This window comes from Scyliorhinus canicula, chromosome 3 (assembly GCF_902713615.1).
Source record: "Scyliorhinus canicula chromosome 3, sScyCan1.1, whole genome shotgun sequence".
NCBI lineage: Eukaryota > Metazoa > Chordata > Chondrichthyes > Carcharhiniformes > Scyliorhinidae > Scyliorhinus > Scyliorhinus canicula.
In genome coordinates this window covers 23,806,003-23,824,326 of record NC_052148.1, presented here as the reverse complement: position 1 = coordinate 23,824,326, position 18,324 = coordinate 23,806,003, and the positions used below count along the sequence as shown (strand labels likewise).

Below are 18,324 nucleotides of genomic sequence, written 5' to 3'. Positions count from 1 at the left end.
ATCCCATGAATCATTAACTTGACAGAATGAGTAGGTTTCTAACATTCCAACTTTAATCCAACTGCCTGTAGCTCATTAGAATTGACTGGGGACGAATGCTGTCAGCTAGAGCTAACAATGTCAAAGAGCTATTACAGTACTGACGTGTGCCTGACAACAACAACTGGTGTTTATATAACACCCATTTAATTTAATGAAACGTCCCAAGGCGGACAGGAGTGTTGAAAAGCAAAATTTGACTCTCATCCACTTAAGGAGATGTTAGGGCAAAATGGCCAAAAGCTTCATCAAAAACGTGGGTTGGAAGGTGCATCACTAAAGCTGAAAGAGAAATGGAGAGGTGCAGCGAGGGAATTCCAGAGCTTAGGAACTCGGCAACTGAAGGTTTGGCCACCGAAGGTGGAACAATTTTAAAATCGCAGAGCACAAAAAGATAGAATTAGAGGAGCGCAAATATCATCATCCCAACTTGGAAAGATATCGCCTTTCTTTTACTGTCGCTGGGTCAAAATCCTGGACCCCCCGCCCCCACACAACAGCACTGTGGGTAAACCTACACCTCAGGTTTAGAGATGGGCAATAAATGCTCGCCTAACCGGCGATGCCCACATCCCGCAAATGAATTTATAAAATGTAGGTGAACAACTTCAGAGTTAACCGATGAATAGAACTTAGTAAAGACACCGGCAGCAACTTCCAGCAATATTTGCTTTTTATTATCTCTATTTAAAGTTAGTGGGACGTAAATATTGGCCACGGCATGGTGATGGTAGGGGATGGGAATGGCCCTCAGTGGAAGGGATATATTGCCTTGGGATCCACCAGAGAGGGCAGAGAGAGCCTCAGTTTAATGAGTCATCTGAAAGCCAGCACCTCTGACAGTGCAGCCCTCCATCAGCCGACATCTTGGAATGAAGTTCCTGGAACGGAGCTCGAAACTGCAACGTTCCGATTCAGAGATGAGAATGCTACCAACGGAGCCATGAGTGAACCACTGGCATGTCCCATTGCCCATTCCTATATGCAATGTTGATGCTTCATTAAATCCTTTAATATTCAAGATTCACAAAGGTTGTGGGTTGTGGGGATGGACGTGTTACTAGTGTCCGGGCATCGTCATCAGTCCCTTGAAATGAGGGAGATGTCTGTTCCGAGAACATGGAATTGCCAAAGCACAGGAGGAGGCCAGTTCTCTGCAAAAGCAATTTAGCTGGACCCACTCCCCCACCTCTTGTCTGGAGCCCTGCAATATTTTTCTGTTCAAGTGTTCCACCAAGGGGAAATGTTTATCTCTTTCTACTTTGTTAGACCACCCCCCCCCCCAAACCTCCCCCCCCCCCCCCCCCCCCACACCCCCCATGATTTGGAACATCTCTGTCAAATCTCTTAAGGAGTTTACCAGACTCCTAAACGACCCTCTTATGGACTGACCTGATGAATATTACATTCCTGTATGCTTCACCCGATGCCGGTGTCTATGTATTTACATTGTGTACCTTGTGTTGCCCTATTATGTATTTTCTTTTTCTTTTATTTTCATGTGCTAAATGATCTGTTTGAGCTGCTCGCAGAAAAATACTTTTCACTGTACCTCGGTACACGTGACAGTAAACAAATCCAATCCAATCCAAACTTCTCTTATCCGAGTGGAATTCCCCCAGCTCCTCCAATCTATCTGCGTAACCAAAGTCCCTCAATGCTGGAGCTACTTGCATAAATCTTTCCTGCACCCTTATCCTTCTTAAACTGTGGTGGCCAGAATTGGACACAATTAGTAGAGACTGAACCAGTGTTTTGTAAAGGTTCATCATAACTTGCTTTTGTACCCTAAGCCTCTGTTTAGAAAGTCCAGGATCCTGCATGCCTTTTTAACCGCTTTCTGAATCTGTCCTGCCACCTGTCATTCTTTGTTCCCGCACTCCTGTAGAATTGTACCCTTTAGTTGATATTGCTTCCCACGCTTTTCTGACCAAAATTTATCACTTCACATACATCGGCATTAAATTTCAACCACCATTTCTCTGCCCGTTCCACCAGCCCATCTATGTCGTCTTGGGGTCCATCACTGCCTTCTTCGGAATTTACAATACTTCCAAGTTTCATGTCATGAGCATATTTAGCAATTATGTCATGCACACCTAGACCATTAATATGTATTTCAAAAATTGGTGGTCCCAACTCGACCCTGGCTAAGTCCCCCCCCCCCCCCCCCCCCCCGTCCCCCGTCCCCCTCCCCACATAATCCTTGCTCCAGTCCAAAAAAGCAATCATTCACCACGACTCCCTGATTCCCCTTACTCAGCTAACTTTGTATCCCTGCTGCTACTGCCTCATTTATTCCATGGGCCTCAACTTAACTGGCCAAGCTTCATGAGTTGCGTGTCCTGATGTGACTCGGCAGGCCAATCCTGGAGCCACAGGTCTCGAGGCAGAGAAGACAGTAGTTGCCTTGAGAAAAGGGGGGGTTCCCGAGCCAGGGACCTGCTCTCCCTCCCTCTGCTTTTGTCGCTTCTCTCTAGCAGAGGCTATGCAGGCAGTTTCCAACTGTGTTGTAGCTTGTTGGATGAGGTGCCACCACACAGCACGGTTCGTGGCAATTCCCTCCCATGCACCAATGTCAATCTCCCCCCTTTACACTGAGGCCTTCAGGCTTGCCATCCTTAAGTTGTGAAAAAGGGTCTGCTTCGAAGCCCATTATATGGTAAGCGGGTGCAACACCCAGGCCAGTGCACGGCCATAGTTCTGATGCCGGGGGAATTGGCTTCAGTAAGGATGCTGGAGTCTCTTCGCCAGGGGAGGGCTGGTGGAGCAGACAGACGGACTGCTTAAAAGGTTTAGGGGTACAGATGGGACCACTGTCACTTTATTACGAGAAAACTTTAACTTTTAGATACTGACTGTTAAAAGGATTTAAAGGCTGCAGATGGGAAGAGCAGCCAAATGACCCCCATCCCAAGAAAGACCCCTGACCTGAGCCCCTCCAGCCCAGCACAACCCCCCCCCACCCCACCCCGACCCGCGCCTCCCATGAAGGACCCCCCTCAACATTCTGGAGGTGCTTGTAGGGAGGGTTGTCACCCCCTTGCCACCCCTCGGATTGCAAGCCACCAGATCCACATTTCTCAGGACTGGCATCAAATCATGGCAGCAGGAGCTCCTCAGGAGTCAGGAGAATTGGGGGACCAATGTGAACCCCATCTTTGGCGCTACGCCCGATTCAGCAGGCCAGCGGGATTCTCTCTATCGGCGGGCGGACCCGGAGAATCTCGACCTTCGACACACGAAAGGTGGCAAATGTTTGGGAATTGCCTCCTTCAAATGGTAATTTATGCATGGATAGCAATCAATTTTGAATCTGTGATCGGTAGTAATTGTTTACCTCAAGATACTGGGTTGGAATCTCCTGTCCCCCAGCCGTGTGTTCCTGGGCGGAGGCAGCGGGATTTTCCATTCCCCCCACCAGCCAATGGGATGTCCCACTGTGGCTACGCTACGTCGCCAGGAAACACGTGGGCTTGGGTGCGCTGCCGGCGGAACGGAGAATACCGCCGGTGGCAAATTCACACCACTCTCTGCAGTTGTGGCCGCCTCATTACAGAAAGAATGTAATTGCATTAGAGAGGGTACAGAGGAGGTTTACAGAGATAGTACCAGGGCTGGAGTATCACAGCTATGAGGAGAGATTGGATAGGCCGCAATTGTTCTCCTCGGCACAGAGGAGGCTGAGGGGAGATTTGGTTGAGATGTACAAAATTCTGAGGGACCTGGATAGAGCAGATGGGAAGGGCCTCTTACTTCATCAGAGAGATCAGTGACTCGGGACGTGGATTTAAAATGATTGGTGGAAGGATCAGAGGAGAGATGAGGAAATGTTTCTCCTCGAGGGCGCTGGGGGTCTGGTACTCACTGCCTGAAAGGGTGGTAGAGGTAGAAACCCTCAACTCATTTAAAAGGTGCCTGGATGTGCATCTGTACCGCCGTAACCTATACTGGAAAGTGAGATTGGACTGGGTGGCCCGTTGCTGTGGCCAGTACAGAGCATGATGGGCCAAGTGGCCATCTGTTGTGCTGCAAACCTTCAATGACTCAATGGTTTCATATTAGGTGATCTGAGGCAATGGCAGGCCTATGGAATAAGGTTGCAGGTCAGTTGTGATCACGTCAAAAGGCTCACACATCATGCTCGAAGGGTTAAATGGCTGACTCTTGTTCCTATGTTCCTGTTTTGCCCGGTGTGATTGGACGGTTTGCAGCTCACCCCATTCCCACTGAAGTCAATAGTACGCAATATAGAGTGGTGACAAATAGACGGCAGACCCCATCCATTAACTTTTAAGGTTAAAATTACACTCCCCACTCTCGTCCCCCCCACCCCCTTCCAAACTTGAAGCAGAGAACGCTAAAGGAAAGAGGAATGAATGAACAGTCAACACACCTTTATCTTCTTATTTATTTCTGGTGAATGTTATTACTGCTGCACTGCTGAAACTATTTAAGTCTGTTCTTCTTATCTTACTTCTGACAGTCCAGAGGGGCCGAAAAAGTAAATCTAGCTCCAGATGTTTCTCGTACAACTGAGTATTTCAGATTTCCAATGTAATAGATCTTCTCATTGAAATCAGAGGGTTTTTTTCTACTTTGAACAGTTATTGTGGTCCATAGGTAGTTAGATGTTTCAAGGACTGCTTTTCATTTGATTTTCTAAAACCCCTGTGATCTGACCTAAATATGATTTATTATACATCTGCGACAACAACGGTTGAGCAGGAATATTATTTTGTCTGCACAGCTATGTGCATTCCAGATAGCGAGTCCCAAATGAGGAGAGCTTGGAAGGGTCAGAGGGTGCCTCTGTGGAATAAAAGCAGAGATGCATCACTGTGAAGAGGCGCTGCACTTGAAGGCTTCATCCGCAACAGCTCCTTTATCACCATTTCATCAAAGCAGCTGAAAACAAATTACAAGGAAAAACAATCGAAATTCAGCCGGGAGGGTGGAGAAAAACAAACAGCTTATTAACCTCTTCTCTGGAGTGAATTGGAAGCTTACCTTCGTTGATGGGCCAGAATTTACTGTCAAAATAAGAGCAAGGCTTACATTTATTTATGAGCAAATCTCCCAGCAACGTCAAGCGAGGACAGATGTATATTCAAATGTGAAAATCTCTGAGTTCAACATATGCAACCCTCTGGAACTGGCATCCCGCTGTTTTGCCTCACGATTCAAATGCCATCAAACAGCGTGAAGTTTCTGTGCTGGTGTTGTAGACATGAACAACACTTGCCGTACAAAGTTAGGGCTAATCCATTCCAGTCTCAGGACCCTTTTTCATGCTATGAATGGTACAGTACAGAAAAAGGCCGTTCGGCCTATTGTCGCCGTAAAAGCTCTTTAGAAAAACTATCCAATTACCACAAAAACTACTCCCCTGCTCTTTCTCCATAGCCCAGTCACTCCTTTCCCTTCAATTATTTTACTTTTCAATATTAGCTTTGAATCTACTTCCACCTTCTTTGAGTACATTCCAGGTCACAAGCACCGGACTAAAAATCCAGAGACCCAAGGTGACGCTCTGGGTTCGAATCCCACCAGATGGTGAAATTTGAATTCAATAAAAATCTGGAGTTAAAAGTCGGACGATGACCATGAAACCATTGTTGTAAAAACCCATCTGGTTCACTAATGTCCCTGAGGGAAGGAAATCTGCCATCCTTACCTGTTCTGGCCCACATGTCATACCTGACGTACAGCAATGTGGTTGACTCTTAGCTGCCCCATCAAGGGGCAATTAGGAAGGGGAAACTGTTGGCCCAGCTGCTGACACCCATGTTCCATAAAAGAATAAAAAGAAAATGTCCTATCTGGTTGCTTTGCCAATCACCTTGCATCTGTAATCTGGTAAGAAAGTTTTTCTTTATTTGTTCTTTCAAAACAATTCATGAGTTTGAACGGCTCTATCAAATCTGGAACAGTTCTATTTCAAAAGTATGAAAAGTCTTGATTAATGACGGCCAACCTCTCTGGGGCTGAAAACCATACGTTTTCACACGTAGAAAGTCGACACCCAACTCTACTTCACCTCCACCTCCCTTGAGTCTTCTGCTGTTGCTAAATTGTCAGTCTTTTCATCCAATACCGGATACGCAAAGATTTTCTCCAATTAAATATTTGTAAGACTGAAGCCATTACTTTTTGGTCCCCAAACTCTACTCCCTAGCCACTGACTGCTTCTTTCTTCCTGACAGCTTGAGATAAAACCAACCTTGGTGTCGTATTTTACCACACGGTGAGCTTCCGACCACATATTTGCACCATCAGTAAGACGTCCCTGTACCATCCTTCGATTTTGCCCCTGCTTCAACTCATCTGCAACTGGAACCCTTCTTCATGCCTTGTGGCAATTGTAGGGCACAATAATCCAGAAAGATTTCTAAGTGTGGTAGCGAGCGGGAATTACCGCGAGCTTCCCGGCGCTCAGCTCAGCGAGGCCGGCAATGCTATTTAACATTAATTGGTCCACTTAACAAGCCACACAGGCTTCTCTGCTCAAATGAAGGCTCGCCGGTCAATTCGCCGGGACCGTGTTCACCACCCCCCCCCCCCCCCCCCCCCCCCCAGCTAACAAGGTCGAGCAGCACATGCTCAGCCAACCCCACTCAGCTCGCGGCCATGGCACCGAGAAGACCGGCCCCAAGGTTCGGGAATGCAGACCTGAGGAGGCACCTTAATGTGGCGGTGTCCAGGAGGGATGTCCTCTTCCCCTGATGGTCCCAGACGGTGAGCCACAAAGCAGCCAGTGCCGTCTGGGATGAGGTGGCAGCAGCCGTGAGCTCGGTGAGTGTGACCAGAAGGGTTGGCCTCCAGTGCCATAAGAAGATCAACGACCTACACCGGACAGCATGAGTGAGTAGACACCAATGCGCCACCACCCCGAGATCTTTCCTCCCCCACATGAGCATTCCAAACCCCAACCCTCCATGCTGCCCCAATCCTCTTCCCCCCCCCCCCCCTTCTCCCTTCAATCCTCCCTTCACACACACTCCCATCCATGTGTACCACGCGTGTGGCTAATGATGCCCTCTCTGTTTCTCCGCAGGAGAAGCTCTACCACAATCACCGGGAGAGGGCCCAGATTGGCGGAGGGATGTCGGACATACACATCCTCATCACCTTCGAGGAATGGGCCCTGGAGGTGACGGGGGTGGCCGAGGACAGAGTGGTCACCAATGCAGAGGTAGGCGGACGCCGCCGAGGTGAGGATCCACTAGGCCCCACTCGGCGGACTTGTCACACGTGAGTTGTTATTGCCTAACTGACTGACCCATCCCTCCCACTGACCACATGTCCATTCTCCCGCAGGTCCTCCAGTCGATGGCACCGGCCTATCCCGGGTGGCTCCCTCCCCTGCCTCCCATACCTCCTTGGAGGAGAGCTCCTCGGATGCCACAATTGACGCATTACAGCTGTCACCCCCACCCTCCACCAGCGCAGAGACACGTTGGAAATATTAGTGGACAATTTTCTGGGGCACAATCTGGTGAACACCACACAGTTGCTGATGTATATCAGGTGGAGGCAGGAATCCCCAGGCAAGACAACAGTCGGAGGTCTGCTGGACCCCAGGACCCAGCTGGGTCCCAGACTGATGCTGAGCCTGTGGCACAGAGGTACTGATGGAGGCGTTCGGGTGTGATGAGGACATTCAGAGGGAGATCCAGCAGATCCATAGCCACTTGGAGGAGTCACAGAGGCTATGGGCGCAGGAGATGTCACCGGCAATGCTTGGCATCGAGGCCAACACTGCCTTGGGTTGTGACCGCAGTGGAGAGCCTGGTGCATGACGTTGGCACCATTAGTGAAGGTGTCCAAGGTGTTGCGTAGTCGGTGACGGCCGTAGCTGAGGGTGTTTGCTCCATAGCTGAGGAGCGTTTGACAAAGTCCCGCATAAGAGATTATTGTGCAAAATTAAAGCGCATGGTACTGGGGGAAATGTATTGAGGTGGATAGAAAACTGGTTGGCAGAGAGGAAACAAAGAATAGGGATTAATGGGTCCTTTTCAAATTGGCAGCCAGTAACTAGTGCGGTACCACAGGGATCAGTCCTGGGACCCCAGCTATTCACAATATATATTAATGATTTGGATGAGGGAACAGAATGTAACATCTCAAAGTTTGCAGACGATACCGAATTAGGTGGGAGGGTGAATTGTGACGAGGATGCAGGGATCCTACAGCAAGATCTGTTCAGGGCAAGTGGGCAAATCAATGGCGGATGCAGTATAATTTGGATAAGTGTGAGGTCATTCACTTTGGAAGCAAAAACAGGAAGGCAGATTACTACCTGAATGGTTGTAAATTGGGAGGGGAGTGTGCAGTGGGACCTGGGTGTCCTTGTGCACCATTTGCTCAAGGTAAGCATGAAGGTGCAGCAGGCGGTAACAAAGGCGAATGATATGTTGGCCTTCATTGCGAGAGGTTTCGAGTACAGAAGCAGGGATGTGTTGCTGCAATTGTACAGGGCCTTGGTGAGGCCACACCTGGAGTATTGTGTGCAGTTTTGGTCTCCTTCTCTGAGGAAGGATATTTTTGCCCTCGAGGGAGTGCAGCGAAGGTTTACCAGACTGACTCCAGGGATGGCGGGACTGTCATATGAGGAGAGATTGACTCGGTTGGAATTGTTCTCGCTGGAGTTCAGAAGAATGAGGTGGGGGGGGGAATCTCAAAGAGACTTATAAAATTCTAGAGAACTAGACAGGGTAGATGCAGGGTAGATGTTACCAATGATGGGTGTGTCCAGAACCAGGGGTCATAGCCTGAGGATTCAGGGTAAACCATTTCAGACCGAGATAAGGAGACATTTCTTCACACAAAGATTGGTGAGCCTGTGGAATTCATTACCACAGGAAGCAGTTGATGCTAAAACTTGGAATGTATTCAAGAAGCGGCTAGATATAGCACGGGGAGAATGGGATCAAAGGCTATGGGGAGAAAGCAGAATTAGGCTATTGAGTTGGATGATCAACCATGATCGTGATGAATGGCAGAGCAGGCTCGAAGGGCCAAAAGGACTCCTCCTGCTCCTATCTCTATGTATCTATGTATATGCTACCCAGCATATACCCAGGGGCTGGTTTAACTCACTGAGCTAAATCGTTGGCTTTTAAAGCAGACCAAGCAGGCCAGCAGCACGGTTCGATTTCCGTACCAGCCTCCCCGGACAGGCGCCGGAATGTGGCGACTAGGGGCTTTTCACATTAACTTCATTGAAGCCTACTCGTGACAATAAGCCATTTTCATTTTTTCATTTCAGCACCAGGCTGACCTTGATGAGGTTCTGCGGGACATGTCCTGCTCTAAGATGGCAAAAGCCGGGAGCTGCGGAGCATGTCCCAGTCACTGAGGAGCATCGCCGAAAGCCTCGGCATGTTGGTGCAGATATCGGGGATCCGCCAGGGCTGGCAGAGCCAGATGATATATATATTAGGAACCAGAGGTTAGCTAGAGAAAGAGTTGGTCCACTCAAGGACAAAGGAGGGAAATTATGTGCAGAACCAAAGGAAGTAGGTGAGGTCCTTAATGAGTATTTTGTATTGGTATTCACAAAGGAGAGGGACACGTTGATTGGTGGTGTGTCAGAGGATGTGTAAACACACAGGTTGTTATTACGAGGGAGGAAATGTTAGGTGTGTTAAAAAGCATTAAGGTAGACAAATCCCCAGGGCCAGATGGCACCTATCCCAGATTACTGAGAGAGACAAGAGATGAATTCGCTGCGCTTCTAACAGAAATCTGTCCTCATTGGCCACAGGTGAGATCCCAGAGGATTGTAGGGTAGCCAATGTTGTACCGTCATTTAAGAAATGTTGCAAAGATAACCCGGGTAATTATAGGCCTGTGAGCTTGATGTCAGTGAGAGTTAAACTGTTTGAAAAGATTCTCAGAGATAGGATCTATGCATATTTGGAAGTGAATGATCTTATTAGCGACATTCAGCATGGTTTTTACAAGGGAGGTCAAGTCTCACTAATTTAATTTAATTTTTTGAGGAGGTGACAAAAATGATTGATGAGGGAAGGGCTGTGGTTGTTGTCTACATGGACTTCAGTAAAGCATTTGATAAGGTCCCTCATGGCAGGCTGGTGCAAAAGATTAAATCACATGGGGTCAGGGGTGAACTAGCTGGATGGATCCAGAACTGGCTTGGCCATAGAAGACAGAGGGTAGCAGTGGAAGGGTGTTTTTCCGAATGGCGGTCTGTAACTAGTGATATTCTGCAGGAACCAATACTGGGACCTCTGCTCTTTGTAATATATATAAATGACTTGGAAGAAAAGGTAGCGGGTCTGATTAGCCGGTTTGCAGATGATACTAAGATTGCAGGAGTTGCAGATAGTGATGAAGATTGTTAGAGAATACAACAGGATATTGATAGGCTGCAAAATTGGGTAGAAAAATGGCAGATGGAATTTAACCCGGACAAATGCGAGGTGATGCATTTTGGTAGATCCAATTCAAATGGGAGCTATAAAATAAATGGCAGAAACATTAGGAGCATAGAGACACAGATAGATCTGGGCGTGCAGGTCCACAGATCCTTAAAAGTGGCAGCACAGGTGGAAATGGTGGTAAAGAAAGCATATGACATGCTTGCCTTCATATGACAGGGTATAGAGTATAAAAGCTAGAAAATTACGTTACAGTTGTATAGAATGTTGGTTAGGCCACGTTTGGAATACTGTGTCCAATTCTGGTCACCGCACAACCAGGAGGACGTGGAGGCTTTGGAGAGAGTACAGAAATGGTTTACCAGGATGTTGCCTGGTATGGAGGGTATTCGCTATGAGGAGAGATTGAATAAATTGGGATTTTTCTCCCTAGAGAGACGAAGGCTGAGGGGCGACCTGATAGAAGTTTATAAAATTATTCGGGGTATAGATAGGGTGAACAGTTGGAGACTTTTTCCCAGGGCGGAAATGACAATTACAAGGGGGTACATGTTCCAGGTGAGGGCGGAAAGGTTCAGTGGAGATGTAAGGGGGAAGTTTTTTACACAGAGGGTGGTGGTGGCCTGGAATGCACTGCCAAGTGAGGTGGTTGAGGCAGATACGTTAGCGACCTTTAAGACTTATCTGGATAGGCACATGAACAGATGGGGTATAGAAGGATATAGGCGGCTAGTCTAGGTAGGACAGGTGATCGGTACAGGCTTGGAGGGCCGAAGGGCCAGTTCCTGTGCTGTATTGTTCTTTGTTCTTTAAGACGCAGAGGCTGCTGGGGTTCGAGCCAGCTGCCCCTCCATCCCGAGATGAACCCCTGGGCTTTATGCCGAACTCCCGGGCTCTATGGGCACCGACCAAGAGGACGGGGTGCTGGGAGCCAACGCGGACCCTTCCCATGATGTGGGGATGGTGCCACCAGCTCCCACGATTCCACCCATCTGATGATGCTGCTTCTCGTGTTCAGCACACAGGACAGGGCGGCACGGCTGTGCATGTTCATTTGACAAGTGTGCCGGGGCCCTCCGGCACCAAAGCCCCCAGAGGATGCCCGCCAGGAGTATCGAAGGCCACTGGACGTGGTAAGCAGCTGGCTGTCTCCACCTCAGATGTGCATCCTGTGGACGGAACGGTAGAGCAAGAAAGATTAAGCAAATTGAGGATCACTGAGGGCACATGGAGGGGGGAGAGGGCAGGGGTAGGTAGGGGGTGTGGGGAGTGAGGAGGCGGTGGGGAGAGTGGACGGCACTATCGGGAGAGTGGAGAATGTTGGACACCTGTGACACATCACAAGATCCGGGGTAGGCATACTGGTGCCGCTCACGGTTTCCCCCCGCCCCCCCCCCCCCCCCCCCCCAGCGCCTCCCCCCCTTCAAATGGCAGCCCACCCCTACAGAGGGTGCCAACCCCCCACCCCCCCTCTAGCCAAGGGTGCACCACCCCCCAACGGAGGGTCCCCTACTTGGGAGCCGGGCCCAGCGCCACCAGACTCTTTGCATGTGAGCAAAGGTGGCTACTCACCTCCTCGGCTCCCTGCAGAAGCCCTTCCACCAGCCATGATCTCATTGAATGGCGGAGCAGGCTGGAGGGGCCAGATGGCCTACTCCTGCTCCTAGTTCTTATGCTCTAGGTTCACGTTTCTAAGAAGGAGTACTAATGGGCGCCAGCGTGACCACCTTCTGGGGAGGCTGCTGAATGACGGATGTCCATTGGATAACGGGTCGCTCCCATTAACTGTATAGAAATAGGGCTTAAGTGGTGATAATTGGTTTCTTGCCGCACTACGGTGAGATCTATTTGGCCTATGTGAGCAGGCCGGTTGCATCGCAAACTGTTTGGCGCCTGGCGTGGCTCTCGCTTTCAGCCTCTCCCGCTATTCACCGGCCTCGTTTCGCTCGAGTCTGAGCACATCGAGGCCTGAAAATCGTATACTCGACTATCCCAATGAACTCCTGATTGCTCTTTCACCCTCAGGTCATCGAAATCTCGACTGAACATGTCCCCATTCATAGCAAGTTCCATTTACTTATCAATCCTGTGTTTCCTGACCTACCTTGTCTCTCAGTCAAGTGACATCTTGATTTTAAAGTTCTCATCCTCCAGCCCCACAACCTTTGGAGATATCTGCGCTCCTCTAATTCTGGCCTCTTTAGCATCCCCAATGTCAATTACTGCACGATTGGTGGCCTTCAACTGCCTGGGACTTAAACTCTGAAATTGCCTTGCTAGCCATCTCTACTTCACATTCCTCCTTTAAGAGACTCTTTAAAACTTACGTCTTTGGTCGAGCTATTTTTCATTTGGCCTTGTATCTCCGTATGTGACTCAGTGTCATATTTAGTTTTATAATGTTCCTTCCGAAGTTTTGTTACATTATTGCCAGTGTATAAAAAGAAGCTGTTTTTGGTATTGCAATTGTGGAGCCTCATTCCTTCAGTATTAATTGTTTTACAATAAGAATTCTATTTTGCTTCCTTAATCCAACATTTCTGTCCCTTGTTTGAAGTTGAACTCTCTATTCTCAGTTGCACTGAGATTGCAAACCTCAATCTTTCACTCTGATTGTTTCGGGGGATACCAAGTTGCCCTGCAGAGGGTGTCATGCTGTTTCAATCTCCCACTCGCAGCAATCTGCCGCACTAAGGTTCATGGAAATTGAACGGAAAGGTCATGCTTGTCCACTATGATGAATTCAGGCCCGTTTTTCTGCTTCTGACTTCCGTGTTTCCGCTGTTGCTTGGTCGCATGCTCCACAAACAAAAGATATGCAACACCACCTTTCCCCACTTAATTACTCTTGCAGCCGGAGCTTTCCACGTAAATAATGATGAACATTGTTGGCCTCGCCGTTACTTTTAACATAAAATTCCATTCTTCTTCTTCCTGAAGCAGCTAATTACCTTATGAAGAAATTTATGAGGGGAAATGTTAATTTCCCTTGCTCTGAAAGGTGCACATTTCCCTGCCTCAGTGAAAAGGGCATTGGGGGAGGGGAGGGGGGGGGGGGGGGGAGAGACCCATGCCGTCAAGTCTCTGGAGGTTTCTCCTATCCTCGTAGTGGGTCGAAGAATGATGGGAATGCATATGCCAGGCGCACTTTCTCGGAGCGTGATTGTGGGTTATCCAATTGGACTGCCACCCTGAAAAAAACAGCCCCTGTGGCTATCCCCAGGAAATGTGGGATCTATGCCAGCTGAGCATCCGGAAGAGAACTGGGCAACGGACAAACATGTTCCCCGACTTTCATCTCACTAGTGAACACCATCAGGGAATAAGTGCAAATGGTCCCTGAGATGACAAAGTTTTCCTTTCTCGGGGGGGAGCAGCTGGCATCCACCTCACATTTAACAGTAGCTGCACCTGAAGTTCAAAGGCACACTGTACGGAAAGCAATTAAGCCTGTGTTAAAAATTCATACTCCAGCATTCCATGCTGCATTGACTCTCCGACAAAGGTTTAACATTCTTGTTGGCACCTTCTGTTTCTCACTGAGGCCTCTCCTTCCTGTTTCTTTGCTGTACATTCTGCGAAATTCCACAGATGGAGATCAACCATGGAGCAGGGACATTTCGGGTCATGAATTGCCGAAGATCATTGTTAAAACCTGATGTCCGGCCAGTGACACAACTAGACTTTCATGTGATCATTTTTGCCACTTCTCAAGCAATGTACTGAAAGCCAGCCATGGGGCCAGTTTAGCTCAGTTGGCTAGTCAGCTGGTCCGTGATGTAGAGCGAGGTCAGCAGCATGGGTTCAATTCCCGTACTGGCTGAGGTTCATGGAGGTCCCGCCTTCTCAACCTTGCCTGAGGCGTGGTGATCCTCAGGTTAAATCATCACCAGTCAGCTCTCCCCCTGGAAGGGGAAAGCAGCCTATGGTCATCTGGGACTATGGTGACTTTACATTGAAAGCCAAAAAAGAAGAAAGTGGTGGAAAAAAGCGCGCGGGAATTTGAGTTTGACAAATAGAAGCATGGAGTTCAAAAGCAAGGAAGTTATGTTGAAGCTTTATAAAATAGTGGTTCAGCCTTAATTGGAATGTTTTGTCCACACTTTAGGAAGGTGTGTTAGGCTGTGCAGAGAGTCTGCAAAAGATTTACGAGAAAGGTTTCAGGGATGAGAGACTTCAGTGATGAGGATAGGGTTGAAGATGCCGGAGCTGTTCTTAGAGAAAGTTGAGAGGTGAGTTGTGTTCAAAATCATGAAGGGTCTAGACCGAGGAGAAAGAAAGTGTTCCCTTTGGTGAAGGGGTCGAAAGCCACAGGACACAGATGATTAGCAAACAAAAGGCAACAAGATGGTGGTTAGGATCTGAAATGCACTGCCAGGGTGTGTTGGAGACAGATTCAATTGTGGATATCAACAGGAACTTGGATAAGCACCTGAAGATTAAACACAATGAAGAGATACACTGAAAGCGCAGGGTACTTGGTTAGCTGAATTACTCTTGCAAAGATTGGGACGGACTCAACACGCCAGTTGGCCTCCTTCTGTGCTGTGACCATTCTATGTTTCTAGATGGTGTGACCCTGCTCTTTATCCTCGTTAGAGGATTAAGTCTGAATAAATAGGAAGAAAGGGGGTACTGGAAGGTGAGTTAATTGCATTGTAACATGATGCTTATTATTGGCTACAGTTTGAAAATAACTGAAGAATTCAAAAAAATACAAAAGAAAAAAATGTCTTGAGGGCTAACCTCCTAAAGTAGAAGTTGTTAATACGTTAACTGATAAAACAGTGAGCGGTTGGCAGCACAGAAAGTGGGCCTGTTGATTCATTGTCCTTGAGAAGGTGGTGGTGAGCTGCCTTCTTGAACCAATGCTGTCCATTGGGTAGGTACATCCACAGTGCTGTTAGGTAGAGAGTTCCAGCATTTTGACTCAGTGACAATGAAGGAATAGTGATATAGTTCCACGGTCTTCCCTTCCTAACAGCACTGTGGGTGTACCTACATCACATGGACTGCAATGGTTCAAGAAGGCAGCCCGCCACCACCTTCCCCAGGGCAATTAGAGATGGACAACAGATATGCTGGCCAAGCCAGCGGCGCCTACATCCCAACAAAAATTGTCAGGATGGTGCGTGACTTGGAGGGGAGCTTCCTAAGTGGTTGCTGCCCTGGCTCTTCTAGATGGTAGCGGTTGCGGACCTGGAAGGTGCTGTGGATGGAGCCATGATGAATTATTGCACAATGCGATGTCCATAATGCCAAGAGATACCTCACCCTTCTCATCTCTTTAGCTGCACTTGAGCAGCTCATGGGTGGGATGCTGAGTAAATGCACTCAGTAGTGGAGATTGAGTCGATGAGGCAAGGAGAAGGGCTTCCGATTTCCTGTGGCGGTTTCTTGCTGCCTCATCACGGTAGCGGGGAAGCAGGATTGATAGTTAGCCTGATTTCACCATTACCTTCAGATTATATTGATGGCCTCCAGGTTCATCAATCTGATTCTTGGTGTTTTACCTGATAGCAAGTGCAGGAAGTCAATTGATTTGTGGCAGTTTGTAGAATATTTATGAATTGGGAGCTTCCTATTCTTAAACCACTGACTTTCGTAAGTGTTAACCTGACTTGTCTTTCTTGTACGTTTGGTAATATCGCACCAGGGGTTTCAACCTTTTAAAAACCCAATTCTGGAATAATACACTTGCTAGGTTGAAACTTGTCAACCTTGCCCTATGCCACAGGTCTACACTGTGTTCTGAGAATACAAATCGGGCTGTAGTAAGCATTTAAGTCACTCTCAGTGAAATAAAAGAGAAGTGTTTGCGATGGAAACATCTGAACTGCCACCCTGATGTTGTGACTGATTGTATCCACTAACATGTTGAAGGAGAAGGGTTCATTGTTTTACATTCGCTCGGTTCAAAAGCCACGCAATCCCAATTTTTATTTCTACCTTTCTTTCTCCTCCCTGACAGATCGAGGTTAGCAGAATTCCAAACGAGCTGTCAGCCTTCCACACAGTCTGTGAGCGGCTGTCTCAGGGAGAACTATGCAGCATGTTTGCTCTCGTACACTGGGATTATAGGTAAGATCCAGGGTCCTTGCCTTTTAGCTGCCATGTTACTTCAATTTTGTAACTAAATTCTCTGCTTGTGAAGGATGATACCGCTGGAGAACTGAACACCTTCCTGATTCAGAACATCACCTCTTTCCAAGAGCCGGTGCAGACTCGATGGGTCGAATGGCCTCCTTCTGCACTGTAAATTTACACTGTGAAATCACTACCACCAGTAAACATTCCCCAGTGGATTCCGCACATCGTGTGTTCGGTTCAGTGTACTGCACATTCTATCCTTTCCCAATCACGTAAGGAGAGAAAAGAAAAGGGCTCTCAAGCCTTTCTGATGACCCAAAGTGTTTCAAAGCCATTAAAGTACTTTTGAAGTACAGTCACCATTGCAATGTCGGGAATGAGAAAGTCACTTTTGCACTCAGCCAGATCCCACAGACAGTGATGACCTGATAATCTATTTATTTTTGGAGGTATTGATTGGGGAACATTGATTAAGGTGCTGAGGAGAACTTGCCCATTTTCAAAATGCTCACGCAATAGATTATGGAGGTGGGAGGACGAGCACTGAGCCATGTCTGACACTGCCTTGCCAGTATGACCCTGTCTACCCCTTGATGTATGTTCACTTCCCAGCAGCAGTCTCTGGGCGTCAGCCCAATTGGTTACTTTGAACTCCTGCACACAGTGACCAAGGCAAGGAAATTACTCAGTACATGGAAGGACAATTTCTTCTTTTTTTCTCCCCCTTTTTATAAACCCCCTTCCAGAAATTAGAAACCTTGGCCAGAATTTTATATTGCTCGTGCGGGCATGTGCCCAATATGGAAACGTATGAAATTGTGCGAGAAGACAGCAGACGCACCTCCCGATGTTGTTGAGCACTCGAGCAATATTTCAGTGGCAGGCGTCAGGGTCAAAAGTGCTCCCGCCGACAGTCACGCTCGCAGAGTAGCCCATTAAGGGGCCCGTCTGTTTTAATTGGGGGGGAGGCGATTGGGCAGGCGGTATTTACGTTTTAGCTTGAACCTCGATCCAGGACGGAATCAAATGTCCGGGCTGAAATAAAATTTGTAAAGTTGTCTGGGGAGTGAGGCCTGTGTTTGAATACACTGTCCAGACACTCTTTGCGTAGCTTTTCCGTCGCTATTTATTCTTCACAGGTCTGCAGCTCCTTAAGACAGCTTCACAGCGGCTATCCGCTGTCCGAGGCAGCAGTGCTAACCACTGTTCCACCGTGCTGCTCAATGGCTGTACAGTGGTTAGCACTGTTGCATCACAGCACCAGGGACCCGGGTTAAATTCCCAGTTTGGGTCATGATACACTATCAATTACGACGAGACAAGAGTAGAGAGTAATCGAGGCTTTATTACGCAGAAATGTGGAGCTTCCCGCAGCTGCTGCTGAAATGGCTGCAGCTCGGAGAGCACACGCATTTATACTCCGCCTACTGGGCGGAGCCAGCAGGCAGAGATCTACCCCCGTACCTGTAGTACAGGGGCCTGACCGTAATATCCACGTATGCAGTATATAATACAACAGTGGTGGCTACCACATTCACCCCCTGTTAGAAAAGAGTCCAGCAGGGGTGGTGGAAACTATTTACATACAGGTTGTCAAAAAAATTTAGGAAGAGTCTACAGATGTAGACGGTCAGGCGCCTTGATCCGTCGTTGCGAGCGCCGCAGGTGCAGTGTTGATGCCGCCGTTGGTTCGGTCGTCGGTGACTCCGGGAGCGTGTCGGCCTATTCTTCATCCCCGGGTGGGACCAAGGGGAGGGTGGATTGTCCTGGAGCAGGGGCTGTGGCGGGG

At 48.2% G+C, this 18,324-nt stretch overlaps 1 protein-coding gene across 2 annotated transcripts in view; it reads left to right on the top strand.

Moving 5' to 3' along the window:
- The window catches only part of gfra4a (GDNF family receptor alpha 4a), a 232,649-nt gene that overhangs the window by 175,735 nt on the left and 38,590 nt on the right, over nt 1–18,324 (top strand). For both annotated transcript variants that reach the window (XM_038793212.1, XM_038793213.1), the window contains exon 5: nt 16,417–16,526. In XM_038793212.1, coding sequence (XP_038649140.1) covers nt 16,417–16,526 — 110 coding nt within the window. The remainder of the gene's footprint in view (nt 1–16,416; nt 16,527–18,324) is intronic.